We start from the raw sequence: 12,027 nt of genomic DNA on the forward strand, positions 1-12,027 counted from the left end.
CTCCCCTTCTTTTTTCTTTAAAAAATAAAATTTCTTAATTATAACACCTTCCGGCCATAACTCTTCTTTGAAAAAATCATTGTAAATACTTGGATCAATCGTTACCTTAAAGGAACACTTTTGGCATTAATTCTTCTAGGTAGTTTGTCCACTAGAAATTCAAAGTTTGGAAATTTAGATCTTAAAAATTCATTAACATCATTTTCCACTGTATTTGGTTGTAAATTGCCAACATAGACAGTACTGAGACGCTTCGCAGCCTTGAGTGACATATTTTGTAAAGTAGCATTCCCTCTAACAATTTTACGTTTATTCCTCCTAGACATTTTTGTTTGAAACCCATCCGCATCAACTAGAACGCTGTTGTTGTAAGATGTTGTGTTTTTGTTATAGATGCCCCCTTGACTCTGTGTTTTTGTCGTTGGCATAATTGGTTCGAGATTAAAATTCGGTGAACCATCATCATTACTAATAATTTTCGGAACTTGTAGATAGTTACTATTTGTTTTGAATTGTATTGAATTAGAATTTGACCGGACATCCGAAATCAAGTTGGTGTTTATAGTTCTTTCAGTCGTTGTTTTTTGGGTTTTAATCGGCTGAGTTCGATAACCTCCGTTGCGAAAAGTTTTACTATCACCGTCTAAAAAAAAGTCAGATAAAGCACCAACCTGATGTGGGAGGATTGACAGAAACCCAGATATTTGTATGTATCATTTCGTTCTTGGGCTTCGATTATTTCGTTATTCTGAGTTATATGTGGTACTTGGTGTTGGACGCTTTTTCTGATTGCTTGCTCAATACCAAAAGACATACCAATATCACCGGAAAATTGTTCAGTCAGATTTAATAGGTTTGTTAACTGATTTTGTGTACTTGCGTATATTTTTATGTCATCTATATACAGCAAGTGACTTATTCTGTTTTCTCTTTGTTTGTTCATTCTTATATTGAACCCATAAATGCAGCTGTTCAGGATATCGGAGAGGGGGTTTATTGGTCGGGCTAAGAGAATCGCCTTGAAAAATTCCTCTTCGGATCATTATTGGATCTGACTGAATTGTTTGTTCATTTAAGGTTATTTGGAGGGTGGTCTTCCAAAATTCCATGGAACATTTGAGAAAAGTGCAGATTTTAGTATCAATTTTGTATAACTCCAGAATTTTGCATAGCCAGGAATGAGGGACAGAATCGTAAGCTTTCTTATAATCAAGAAAAGCAGTATATATGTTTGGGTTTTCTTTTCTAGCTTGTTCACAGATGATGGAATCTATGATTAATTGCTCTTTGCAACCAAAGGATCCTTTAAAACATCCTTTCTGTTCTTCATTAATGATGTCAGAGTTAAAACAGTGTTGACAGATTTTTTGTGTAAAGCATAAGGTTAATATTTAATAGATTGTCGGTAAACATGTGATAGGTCTGTATTTTGATGGATTTTTTGTGTCGTTATCTTTAGGTTTTAGGTATGTTACACCATGATATAAGAATGTTGGAAAGGAGGATGGGTCAAGAAGGAACTGATTTAAGTGATGTAGTAAACGAATATGTACATAATTTAATTTTTTTATCCAAAAATTATGGATTTTGTCTGGTCCTGGTGATTTCCAGTTGTGTGTCTTATTGATGGTATTTATTAATTCGGCAAGTGTTATCTGATGATCATTCATTGATGTAACTGTGGATAGTTTATGGGATATATGAGGAATCCATTTGGCAGATTGGTTAAATTCAAATTCTTGAGACCAAAGTTTTGACCAAAATGTTGTTACATCCTGTGAAATTGGAAGTTGACCGGATAATTGAGTTTTGCTTGAATTAGTTAAACGTTGATAGAATAGTTTTTCGTTGTTTAAAAATTTAGTGTTATGAATTTTTCTGAGATGTGATTGTATCTTTTAAGTCTTTTGCTATATAAGGAAAGCTTTTGTAATAGGGTATCTTTAATTTGGGATAGTGTTGTGTTGTACTCATCGTAATCAGTTTGATGAAAATTATTGTTGGTCAGTATCGAATGCATACAGTATGTATATTTTAAGATGTTTGGTAGATATCCTGTCAGACACTGTGATCAAAGTAGTTTACTTGACATTGTTAGTGAAAATTCTCTACTTAGTAGGAGGAATATGTCATGTTTGATATTTTTACAAAAAATTGTAACGGGACAAATTTATAGTCAAACTCTTCTCAATGAAATTAAATTTAACGTACCCAGATTAGGCAGCCGCATCCAGATAAGTTTTTCATATAACATTCCAAACACACTTCACCACTTCAATAGTCCTCTAATAGCTTGTATTCGTTTGTATAATTATATTATTAGCAGAGATCAAAATATTGACATTTTCTTTAATAATTTTTGTAATGTTGGGATTAGGAATAAGATACTGAAAATTGTAGTTGCTGTGTTGTAATGTCGTTGTATCCACTAGAGACATAATTGTCTGCTGGAAATAAATTTACTTATTATTATTATTATTATTATTATTGAGATTTTTGAAAAATTGACAAAAATCGTCTAAAAAGTCCGGAAAATACATTTCTTAACTTGATTCAAAAAAGCCGAAATTTACAAGAAAATGTCTTTGGGTAATTTTTGAGAAATGCTCGAAAAACATTAAAAAGTCACATTGAAGAACTGATATTTTTTAAAAATTGCGAAAATATTGTCAAAAAATAATGGAAAATACATTTTGATAAGTCGACTTAAAATGGTCAGTTTTCATTTTACTACTTCAAAATCAAAAAAATCACATTGGAAAATTTAATTTTCTAAAAATCGTCAAAAAATTCGGGGAACAAATTTCGACAAGCTGATTCAGGAAACATTGTTGATAGTTCTGGATTAAGAGTAGAGATTAAGAATAGGATTATGATTAAAAGAGACTCTAAAGAGAATTATACACAGAGATCGACCCCCAGAAGCAATTTTCGGCTTCATTTCATTAAAAATTCCTACCGTTTTTTCTTGAAAAATTAGAACTTTTAGAATTAACAACTGAAATTTTCGAAAATATTGGCCAAAGAATACCAATAGGCCATGTTTTTCGAATGTTCAATTTTTCGATGCACAAATTTTTCACAAATTCTAGATTTTTGTTTAATTTGAATTTAAAAGCGACTATTTCGAAAAAAATGTTTTCAATTTTTCTTTTCTCTTTTTTCTTTTCGAACAACTCTGAAAATGACATCAACAGAATCTTTTTGATAATTTCGACGTCTAGAAGTTCATCAAAGATTCTATTTGTAGATTTTTGAGCAATTTTACCAAAAACTTAATTCTTCAATTTTCGACAAATTTGAAGATTTTGAAAAAAAAGTTGAATCTAAAAGTGGATTTCTTGAAAATATTGGATTCTACATTATAGATTTTTTTTATAGATTTTTGGGCAACTTTTTAAAAAAATTTGATCTATATGTATATTTTAGAGCAGTTTTGAAAATGACCTAAACAGATATTTTTGTAGATCTTGATCTTTGGCTTGATTTCTCAAAAATTCCAACCATTTTTTTTTAATTTCAAATAGCAAAAATCACGATGTTTGTAAAAATTAGAACTGAAACTTGAATTTTTCGAAAATATTGGATAGAGACCATCAAAATGTGATGTTTTGGAATCGAGATCTATACCATAGAATTTTTTGTGAATTTTTGGGAAAGTTACCGTTTTTTTTTATCGTCAATATAAAACAATAACAAAAAAACTGCCATGTTTTTGGAATTCTTGGCAACTTTTCAAAAACTAGATTGCTCAATTTTTGACCTCTTTCACGAACAACCCGAAAGGTTTTTACTAAATTTCGCCTTTCTGAAGTTATTTTCGGCTTTAATTCATCAAAAATTCCTTTAATTTTTGGGTAACTTTTCGAAAAGTCCATCATCCTAAATAATAACTCCACAAACCAGCCATGGTGAATTTCGCTCCGACCGCTTTCCTGCTCCTGCAACTCTCTTACGTCGTAAGTACCCGACGCACTTCAGGTGCCTTTTTGACATTCCGACTAGTTCGCAGGCTCTCAAGGCCGCTACAACCACCTGAGTCTCCGCTCCAGCCGGATAGACAGGAACAAGAAAATATTTTACGCCGAGGATTGCATGTTTAACATCTGCGAACACGTTCCGAGTTACCCGGAGGCGGAGGTCTCGAACTTGATCAAAACACACCCAGAACTGCATTCGTTTTTCAGAGGGAGGATCATCCAGCCGACGAAGGTGATGACGCTAGGGACTAGGTACAACCATGAAGGGCCGACGCCCTTTTGCTCTACCAAAGACGAGTCGGTCGTTCCCAGGCAGATGACGGACGTCGATGGGGTGACGAGGCTCATCGCCAACGTCGAAGAGTTCTCCCAGGTGGTGTCGTACCAGGTTTGCCGGTAAGTTTTTTAGTGAAAACATTTCGGAGAAAAATAGTTGGTTGCTTTTCAGATATAACAATGACGAACAGTGCTACCTGATGAATACTCTTGGATTTAAGACAAGCTGCCTGCAGAAATTCAACGATATTAAGCTGGTGACGGTGAAGAATCCGGGCCGTCCGGACCATGAGTTGGAGTTCCGGGTTTTTAGCGTTCCGAGTACCTGCGTCTGCACTTACACCATGACTGAAGAATTTAAGTAATATTTAAACAATATTATATATTGCTATCGCTTTGTATATATATCAATAAAAATAAAAAAACATACAGAGTGTTCATTTTATCTGTTCACGCCTGAATATTTCTGCATAGGCAACCCATTTTACCAGTGTTTTTAGCTCAATATTTTAAAGATACAAACTTTAAGTTAGTTAAAAAGTCAAAATTTTCCACTTTAAATTTCTGTAAGCGTAGATTCGACCACTTGATAAAAAAATTCAGTCCTCATCTAATCCAATAAACCAACAAGATGGAAAGCGCAGGTGTATACAGGGTGTTTCTTTTATTTGATACAACCCCTGTAACTTTTTTATTCTTAAACATAAACCTGTAGTTCTTTGAGCAAATGTATCATTTTAAAAGATCTTTGTGATGGCAACCTCACATTTACATTATCACTTCCGGTAGAACCGGAAATGACATCAACTTTATTTTTTTTTATGGAACCCTAGGTATATTTTTTCATAAATGGAAAGACTGATTTTTTCTAAAAATCACAGGCAACCAATATTTCTAAAATCAATACTTAAAAAGTTATTAAATAAAATACACGAAAAATTCATATTAATTGATGACAATCTAGTAGCTTGAAAAATTGACACTCATGTCATTTATTCACATAGGTGATCTTTTAAAATGATACAAATTTGGTCAAAGAACTACATATATGTTTATTTTTTTAAATAAGAAAATTTCGGGGGTTGTATCAAATAAAAGAAACACGTGGTATAAGTATGAAATTCACTTTACGTCCAATAAAATCTAATCTAATAAACCAATGAAATGCAGATGCGGACATGGGTGGGGTTAATTTTGCTTGTCTATTTTTCTATTGTTTGTCAGTATAAAATCCTTTTTTGGTCTCAGCCAATAAAGTAAGTGACTAATTTCATAGGCTTTTAATTACAGACGAATCACATCTCGGCAAATAGTGAAATTCTTCTATTTGATTTGTGATTTCGAGATGGTAAATTTCAGTGCTAATCACGTCTAAAATTATTTAGATAGAACATCCCTCCCCTCTGAAGTACATGAGAACAAATGCAGATTTTTCGAAATAATTATAAGAAACTGAAAAAGAACAAAACCAAAACATTGAAGAGTAGAAATTTAAAAAATCGGAAAATTTAAAACGTGAAAAATTGGAAAATTGAAAATCTAAAAATCGAGAAATTTAAATATCGAAAAATTGAAAAACTCAAAAATCGAATATATAAATCGAAAAGTTTAAAATTTAAAAACCAACAAATTAAAAAGTCGAAAAATTCAAAAACGGCAAATGCAGATGAGAAAACGAGAAAAATCGGGAAATTCAAAAGTGAAAATCCAAAAAAATTGGAATATCGAAAAGAACAAAATTTAAAAATCGGGAATTTCAAAAATCAAAAATTGAAAAATAGACAAATTGAGGAATCGAAAAACTGAAAGGTCCAGAAACTGAAAAACGAAAAATTGAAAAGACAAAATTCCAGAAATTGAAAAATCGAAAAAGTGTAAAATTCTGAAACTGAAAATCCCAAAATCAAAAATCAAAAATGTAGGAAGATTAAAATATCGAATAATTGAAAAAATCAGATATCAAAAAATTAATAAATCGAATATGCAAATTAAAAAATGGAAAAACTTTATATGTAATGAAAAATTATGAAATCGAAAAATTTTAAATCAGGAAAATGAGAAATCGAAAAAAGCAAAATCACAACACTGAAAAACAGAAAATTGAAAAGTCGAAAAACAAAAAAGTCAAAAAAACGAAAAACGAAATATAGAAAAAATCGAGAGATCGAAAAATTCGAAAATCTGGAAATTCAAAAATTAAAAACTGAAAAAACCAAAAATTTGAAGATTGTAGAAACGAATTAATTCGAAAAAATGTAAATCAGAAAAATTGTACAAATTAAATTTGTAAAATCGAAAAACTGAAAAATCGGAAAATGGGAAATCGAGAAAGAGCAAAATTGTAAACTTGAAAAATTTAGAGATCGGGAAATTCGAAAAACAAAAATTTAAAAACTGAAAAATTGAAAGATTGAAATATCGAAAATTTGAAAAATTGAAATATCGAAAAATTGATAATTCGAATATTAATTTAAAAAAATTAAAATTAAAAAACTATTAAATTAAAATGTTCACAAATCGAAAAATCGACGGATTTAAAAAAGAACAAATTTGCAAAATCAAATAATTGAAAAACTGAAAATTGAAAATTTGAAAAATGACATGATTAAACAATTTTAAAGTTCTAGAATTGAGAAAAAATAAAAAAATGGAAGAATGAAAAATGAAAATGATAACATGGAACAATTTAAGATCAGAAATTGAGTAATCGAAAAATGAGAAAGCGAAAAGGTGCAAAATCACAACATTGAAAAATCGAAAAACAAAAAAGTCGAAAAATGGAAAAAACCAAATGTTGAAAAATTAAAAATAGACAAATTCACAAATCGAAATTGAGAAATTGAAAAAGCGCAAAATTGAAAAATCCGAAATCGGAAAATTCAAAAATCAAAAATTTTATAAATCAAAAAATTTGAAGATTAAAGGAACGAGATAATTCGAGATATTGTAAAACAGAAAAATTGTACAATTTAAATTTGTAAAATAGAAAAATTGAAAAATTTATAATCCAGACCTTGAGAAATCGAAAAAGTGGAAAAATAGAAAAACTGAGAAATCGGAAAACTGAAAGTCGAAAAATGTGGAATTCAAAAAGTGTCAAGTTGTAAAACTGAAAAATCTAAAATCGGGAATTTCAAAAAATCGAAAAATTGAAAGACGGAAAAAACGAAAAAACGAAAACTTGACATACAATTAAAAATTGAAAAATTTGTAAAACCAGAAGTTAAAATTTGTAAAATTAAGAAACTGAAAAATTGAAAAATGCAAAATTTAAAAACGAAAAGAAATTCAAAAATCGAAAAAGTGCAAAATTATGAAATTGAAAAATCCCAAGATCGGGAAAGTCAAAAATCATTAAATATAAAAATCGAAAAGTTGGAAAATGGAAATATCGAAAAATTGATAAATTGAAAATGTAATTAAAAAGTTTTATATACTATAAATATTTTATATATTATAAAGGAGCTAAGGGATCGTGTAAAAACGCAAAGTGAGATGATAGACATTTTGATAAAAAGTTTGAACAACTTGGGAGGCTCCACTGATTGTAGTTTATCATCAATGGACGCTTTTTCGAGTAAGTTAATGAATAAAAACGTGAGTGGTGTGGAAGTAAGAAAAGTGGTAAACAAAAGTGAACCTGAAATACGGAACACTATTATAAATCCTAATACGAATTTATGTAATGAAGTTGATCTAAAAAATTCTTCAGACAATGGTAAAAATCCTTCTGAGAAGGTGGAAACAGGTGATACTTTAAAATGTCGGCCGAAAGTAAGTAAGTTAATTATTGGCTCAGCAGATATAGCTTCTAGTTCAGGTTCGTCAGATTTGTCATCGAGTGATCATGATTTCATAGCTGTTACCAGAAAAAAAACAGTCACATACATATTACAAGAGTAAACCCTAATGTTGATGTAAACAAGATCACTGATTATATCAAATTTAAGTTAAAATCCCATGAAGAAGTGCTGAAAAGTGAACGTCTTCCTGACTTTAAGCTTATTAAATTGGACTCTAAATTTCCTGAGTTATATAGTTCTTTCAAACTTACTATCGATTTTGTATATCAAAATGATATTCTGGCTGCATCTTTTTGGCCCAAGGGTGTAGCGGTAAGGAAGTTTTTTCAAGCGAAATCCATACATTTTCGGCAAAATCAGGTAACATTAGAAAACACTTAGACATATTCTATCAAAATACACGTGGTCTTAGGACAAAAATTAGTGAATTTAACTCTAGTGTATTGCAGTGATCATGAAGTAATCGCTCTAACTGAAACGTGGTTGGTTGACAATATTTTTAATAATGAACTTTTTGATGATAGATATGTGGTTTACCGGAAAGATCGATCTCCGATAGTCACTGCCAAATCAAGAGGTGGTGGTGTTTTGTTGGCTGTAAACAAAGATATCCCCTCTCGTGAACTTATTATTGATGTAGAAAATCGTGAAGAACTCTGGGTTTTATTAAGCTTAGCTAATTTAAATCTTATGTTATGTGTTGTGTATTTTCCACCTGGTTCAACATACGAAGATTATATAAGTCATGTTGACACTGTAGTATCTCTCTCCTCTGCTTATTTTGATCATTGCATTTGTATAATTGGTGATTTTAATCTTCCAAATTTAAGTTGGTCATATGACTCAAACCATGACTATCTGGTACCGACAAATGCAATATCGTCAACTGATATATATATTTGTGATAATTTTGCGGAAATGAATGTCCAACAGTATAATTCCATATCTAACTCTTATAACTCCTTATTGGATTTATGTTTTTGTAATACTAGATTAGATATAAAAAAATGTAATTCTCTTGTTTCTGAAGATTCTTATCATCCAGCGTTGGTTATCCGACTCCTTGATTTGTTTATTGATTATTTAAAAAATGATGTTTCTCCTAGATTTTTCTATGAATTTGGAAATGCTCCATATGAGCTAATAAATACCCATTTAAGTCTTATAGATTGGTCACAAATGAACGCGATGGAAAAGTTATCGGATGCTATATATTTTTTTTACTCTAAAATAAATTCATTAATTCTTGAGTATGTTCCTTATAAAGTACAATCATGTTCCAATGGGGGAAACTTTCCTTTGTGGATAGATAAACAAACAAAATGATTGATTTTTGAAAAAAAGAATGCTCATAAGAGGTATAAAAAGAGTAACCTTTATTCGGACTATTTAAAATTTTGTAATTTAAGAACCATATGCAAAAAAGCACTTACTTCTTGCCGAAAGAGATATATACTTAATATAGAAAAAAATATTTGCTCAAATAGCAAGTATTTTTGGAATTTTATAAATTCAAATCGTTTAAATCATAATGGTTTTCCCAGTACAATGTATTATAATAATAAAAATGAAACTTCCATTCAGGGTATTGTAAATCTTTTTGCTGAATTCTTTCAAGAAGTGTATGTTTCTAGTTCAAATCACAAAAAATCTGTTAACATCATGAAATCTGTTTTGGATCTAAATGATATATTTATTTCAGATGAAATTATTTTAGACAAATTATTAAAATTGAAATCTTCAAATGCATCTAGTCCGGATGGGATTCCTGCTAGTTTTGTTAAAAATTATGCTCAAAATCTTTGCTTTCCGCTAAATATATTATTTACAAAATGTATCTATGAAGGTGAGGTTCCCGACATTTGGAAATTATCATTTCTTAAGCCTATTTTTAAAAAAGGATGTAAGAGTGATGTATCAAATTATAGAGGTGTTTCTATTGCGTCACCTATAGCTAAAATATTAGATAACATAGTAACAGATTCTTTCTCTTATCATGTTAAGCAATTTATAGTAAACGAGCAGCATGGGTTCCTAAAAGGCCGTTCCACTGAAACAAATTTATTTGTGTTTACTGATTTTATTGTAAATAATTTAGAGTTAGGTAAGGAAGTTGATTGTATTTTTACTGACATGAAAAAGGCATTTGATCGGGTGGATATAACATTGCTTCTGGTAAAACTGTCTGAGCTCGGTATTGGAAATCCTTTATTAAATTGGTTAAGTTCATTCTTGAATGACAGAAAACAAGTAGTCGTTATAAAAGAAGTAAAATCTTGTAATATAAACGTAACGTCTGGTGTTCCCCAAGGATCACATTTGGGTCCAGTTTTGTTTTCTTTATTTATAAATGATGTAATAAATGTTGTTAAACACAGCAATATTTTACTTTTTGCCGATGACATAAAAATATTTCGATTGATTTCTAGTACGGGTGATTGCAGTTATCTTCAATCTGATTTGGATAGATTCTATAATTGGTGTATAAATAATAAGATAGAATTAAGCATTTCAAAATGTAACAGTATTAGATTTAGCAAGAAAATAGAGACAAATTTATTTGATTATTTTATTTCGAATTACAAGTTAAATCATGTTTGCCAGATTCGTGATTTAGGTGTGATTCTTGACTCAAGACTACTCTACTCTGTTCATATTAATGAAATTATTTTAAAAGCTAATAAATTATTAGGTTTCATTATACGTAGTTGCAAAGAATTCAATGATGTTCGCCCGTTGTTAATCTTATTTAATTCATTAGTTCGCCCTATTGTCGAATATTGCTGTGTCATATGGTGTCCTTTTTATCAAGTGTTTATTAATAGATTAGAAAATATTCAAAAAAAGTTTGTGAGATTTTTGTGCTTCAAATTTAATGTGTTATATTCTAGAGTAAATTACTTAAATATTCTTATTTATTTTGGTCTATGGCCATTAGAATTACGTAGGTTAATGTTTGATGTGTCTTTTTGTTTTAAAATTTTAAATTCTTTGATTACGTGTCCACCTTTGTTGGAATTATTCTCATTGTATTTTCCACAACGAAATGTAAGATCTACTCATCTGCTGAGCATTCCATTCCATCGCACTTTGTATGGTAGGGAATCAGCTCGTAGCAGGATCAGTAAAAGTACCTTAACACTAAGAGATATTGATATTGTGGGTGTCCCTTTTGTATCGTTTAAACGTAATTTGAAAAATGTTCTGTTAGATAAAGTACATATGTAATTTCTCCATTTATAATTGTTAGTTTATTGACATTTGTAAAAGGTACAACAATACCGTTAATAAAGTACATACATAAAGTACATACATACATACATATATATTTAATAATAACAATATAAGAAAAATTGAAAGATTTATAAAATTAAATTGCAAAATCAAAAAACTGAACAACTGAAAATTGATGAATCGAAAATTTGCAAAATCACAAGATTGAAAAATGAAAAATGATAAAATCGAAACAGTAAAAAATCAAATCATTGAAAAATTGAAAAACTGGTAAGTCGAAAAATTGAAAAACAAAATAATGAAAAATTAAAAGTCGAGAAATTGAGAAATCGAAAAAGTGCAAAAGTGAACAACAAAATAATTTGAGAAATTGCAAATCAGAAAAATTGTACAAATTAACTTTGTATAATCGAAAATTAACAAATGGAAAATCTGAAAAACGGAAAAGTGCAAAATCAAAACATTGAACAATTAAAAATTGGAAAATTGATGATTGAAAAATTTGTAAAACCGGAAGATTGAATAATTTTAAAGTTGAAAAATTGAGAAACTGAAAAATTGAAAAATGTAATATTTAAAAACGAAAATAAATTGAGATAAAAATTTTTCAAATTTTCAACGTTTTCATTTTGCCATTTTTTATTTTTCGTCTTTTACAATTTCTCAATTTCTTTCGTTTTTAAATTTTTCATTTTTCAATTGTTCAGTTTCTCAATTTTTCGACTTTGAAATTT

At 29.6% G+C, this 12,027-nt stretch overlaps 1 protein-coding gene across 1 annotated transcript; it reads left to right on the plus strand.

Moving 5' to 3' along the window:
- The first annotated feature begins 3,882 nt into the window (after positions 1-3,882).
- LOC135129060 (uncharacterized) lies at positions 3,883-4,642 on the plus strand. Its single transcript, XM_064056142.1, has 3 exons — positions 3,883-3,959; positions 4,006-4,376; positions 4,429-4,642. Exons 1-3 carry the CDS (start codon positions 3,909-3,911, stop codon positions 4,619-4,621), a joined length of 615 nt encoding a protein of 204 aa, XP_063912212.1. The 5' UTR covers positions 3,883-3,908; the 3' UTR covers positions 4,622-4,642.
- Positions 4,643-12,027: the final 7,385 nt, after the last annotated feature.

The sequence above is a fragment of the Zophobas morio genome, unplaced genomic scaffold, assembly GCF_036711695.1.
Source record: "Zophobas morio isolate AGI-343-1 ecotype UQ-CSIRO unplaced genomic scaffold, CSIRO_AGI_Zmor_V1 ptg000014l, whole genome shotgun sequence".
NCBI classification, from domain to species: Eukaryota; Metazoa; Arthropoda; class Insecta; order Coleoptera; family Tenebrionidae; genus Zophobas; species Zophobas morio.

What these genes read in the sequence shown, in the direction of transcription:
- LOC135129060 (XM_064056142.1), top strand. Translation starts at nt 3,909, where the DNA reads ATGGTGAATTTCGCTCCGACCGCTTTCCTGCTCCTGCAACTCTCTTAC. An exon ending in TCCTGCAACTCTCTTACGTC is followed by an intron (nt 3,960 to 4,005) that starts GTAAGTACCCGA and finishes CATTCCGACTAG; the next exon opens with TTCGCAGGCTCTCAAGGCCG. An exon ending in GTGTCGTACCAGGTTTGCCG is followed by an intron (nt 4,377 to 4,428) that starts GTAAGTTTTTTA and finishes GTTGCTTTTCAG; the next exon opens with ATATAACAATGACGAACAGT.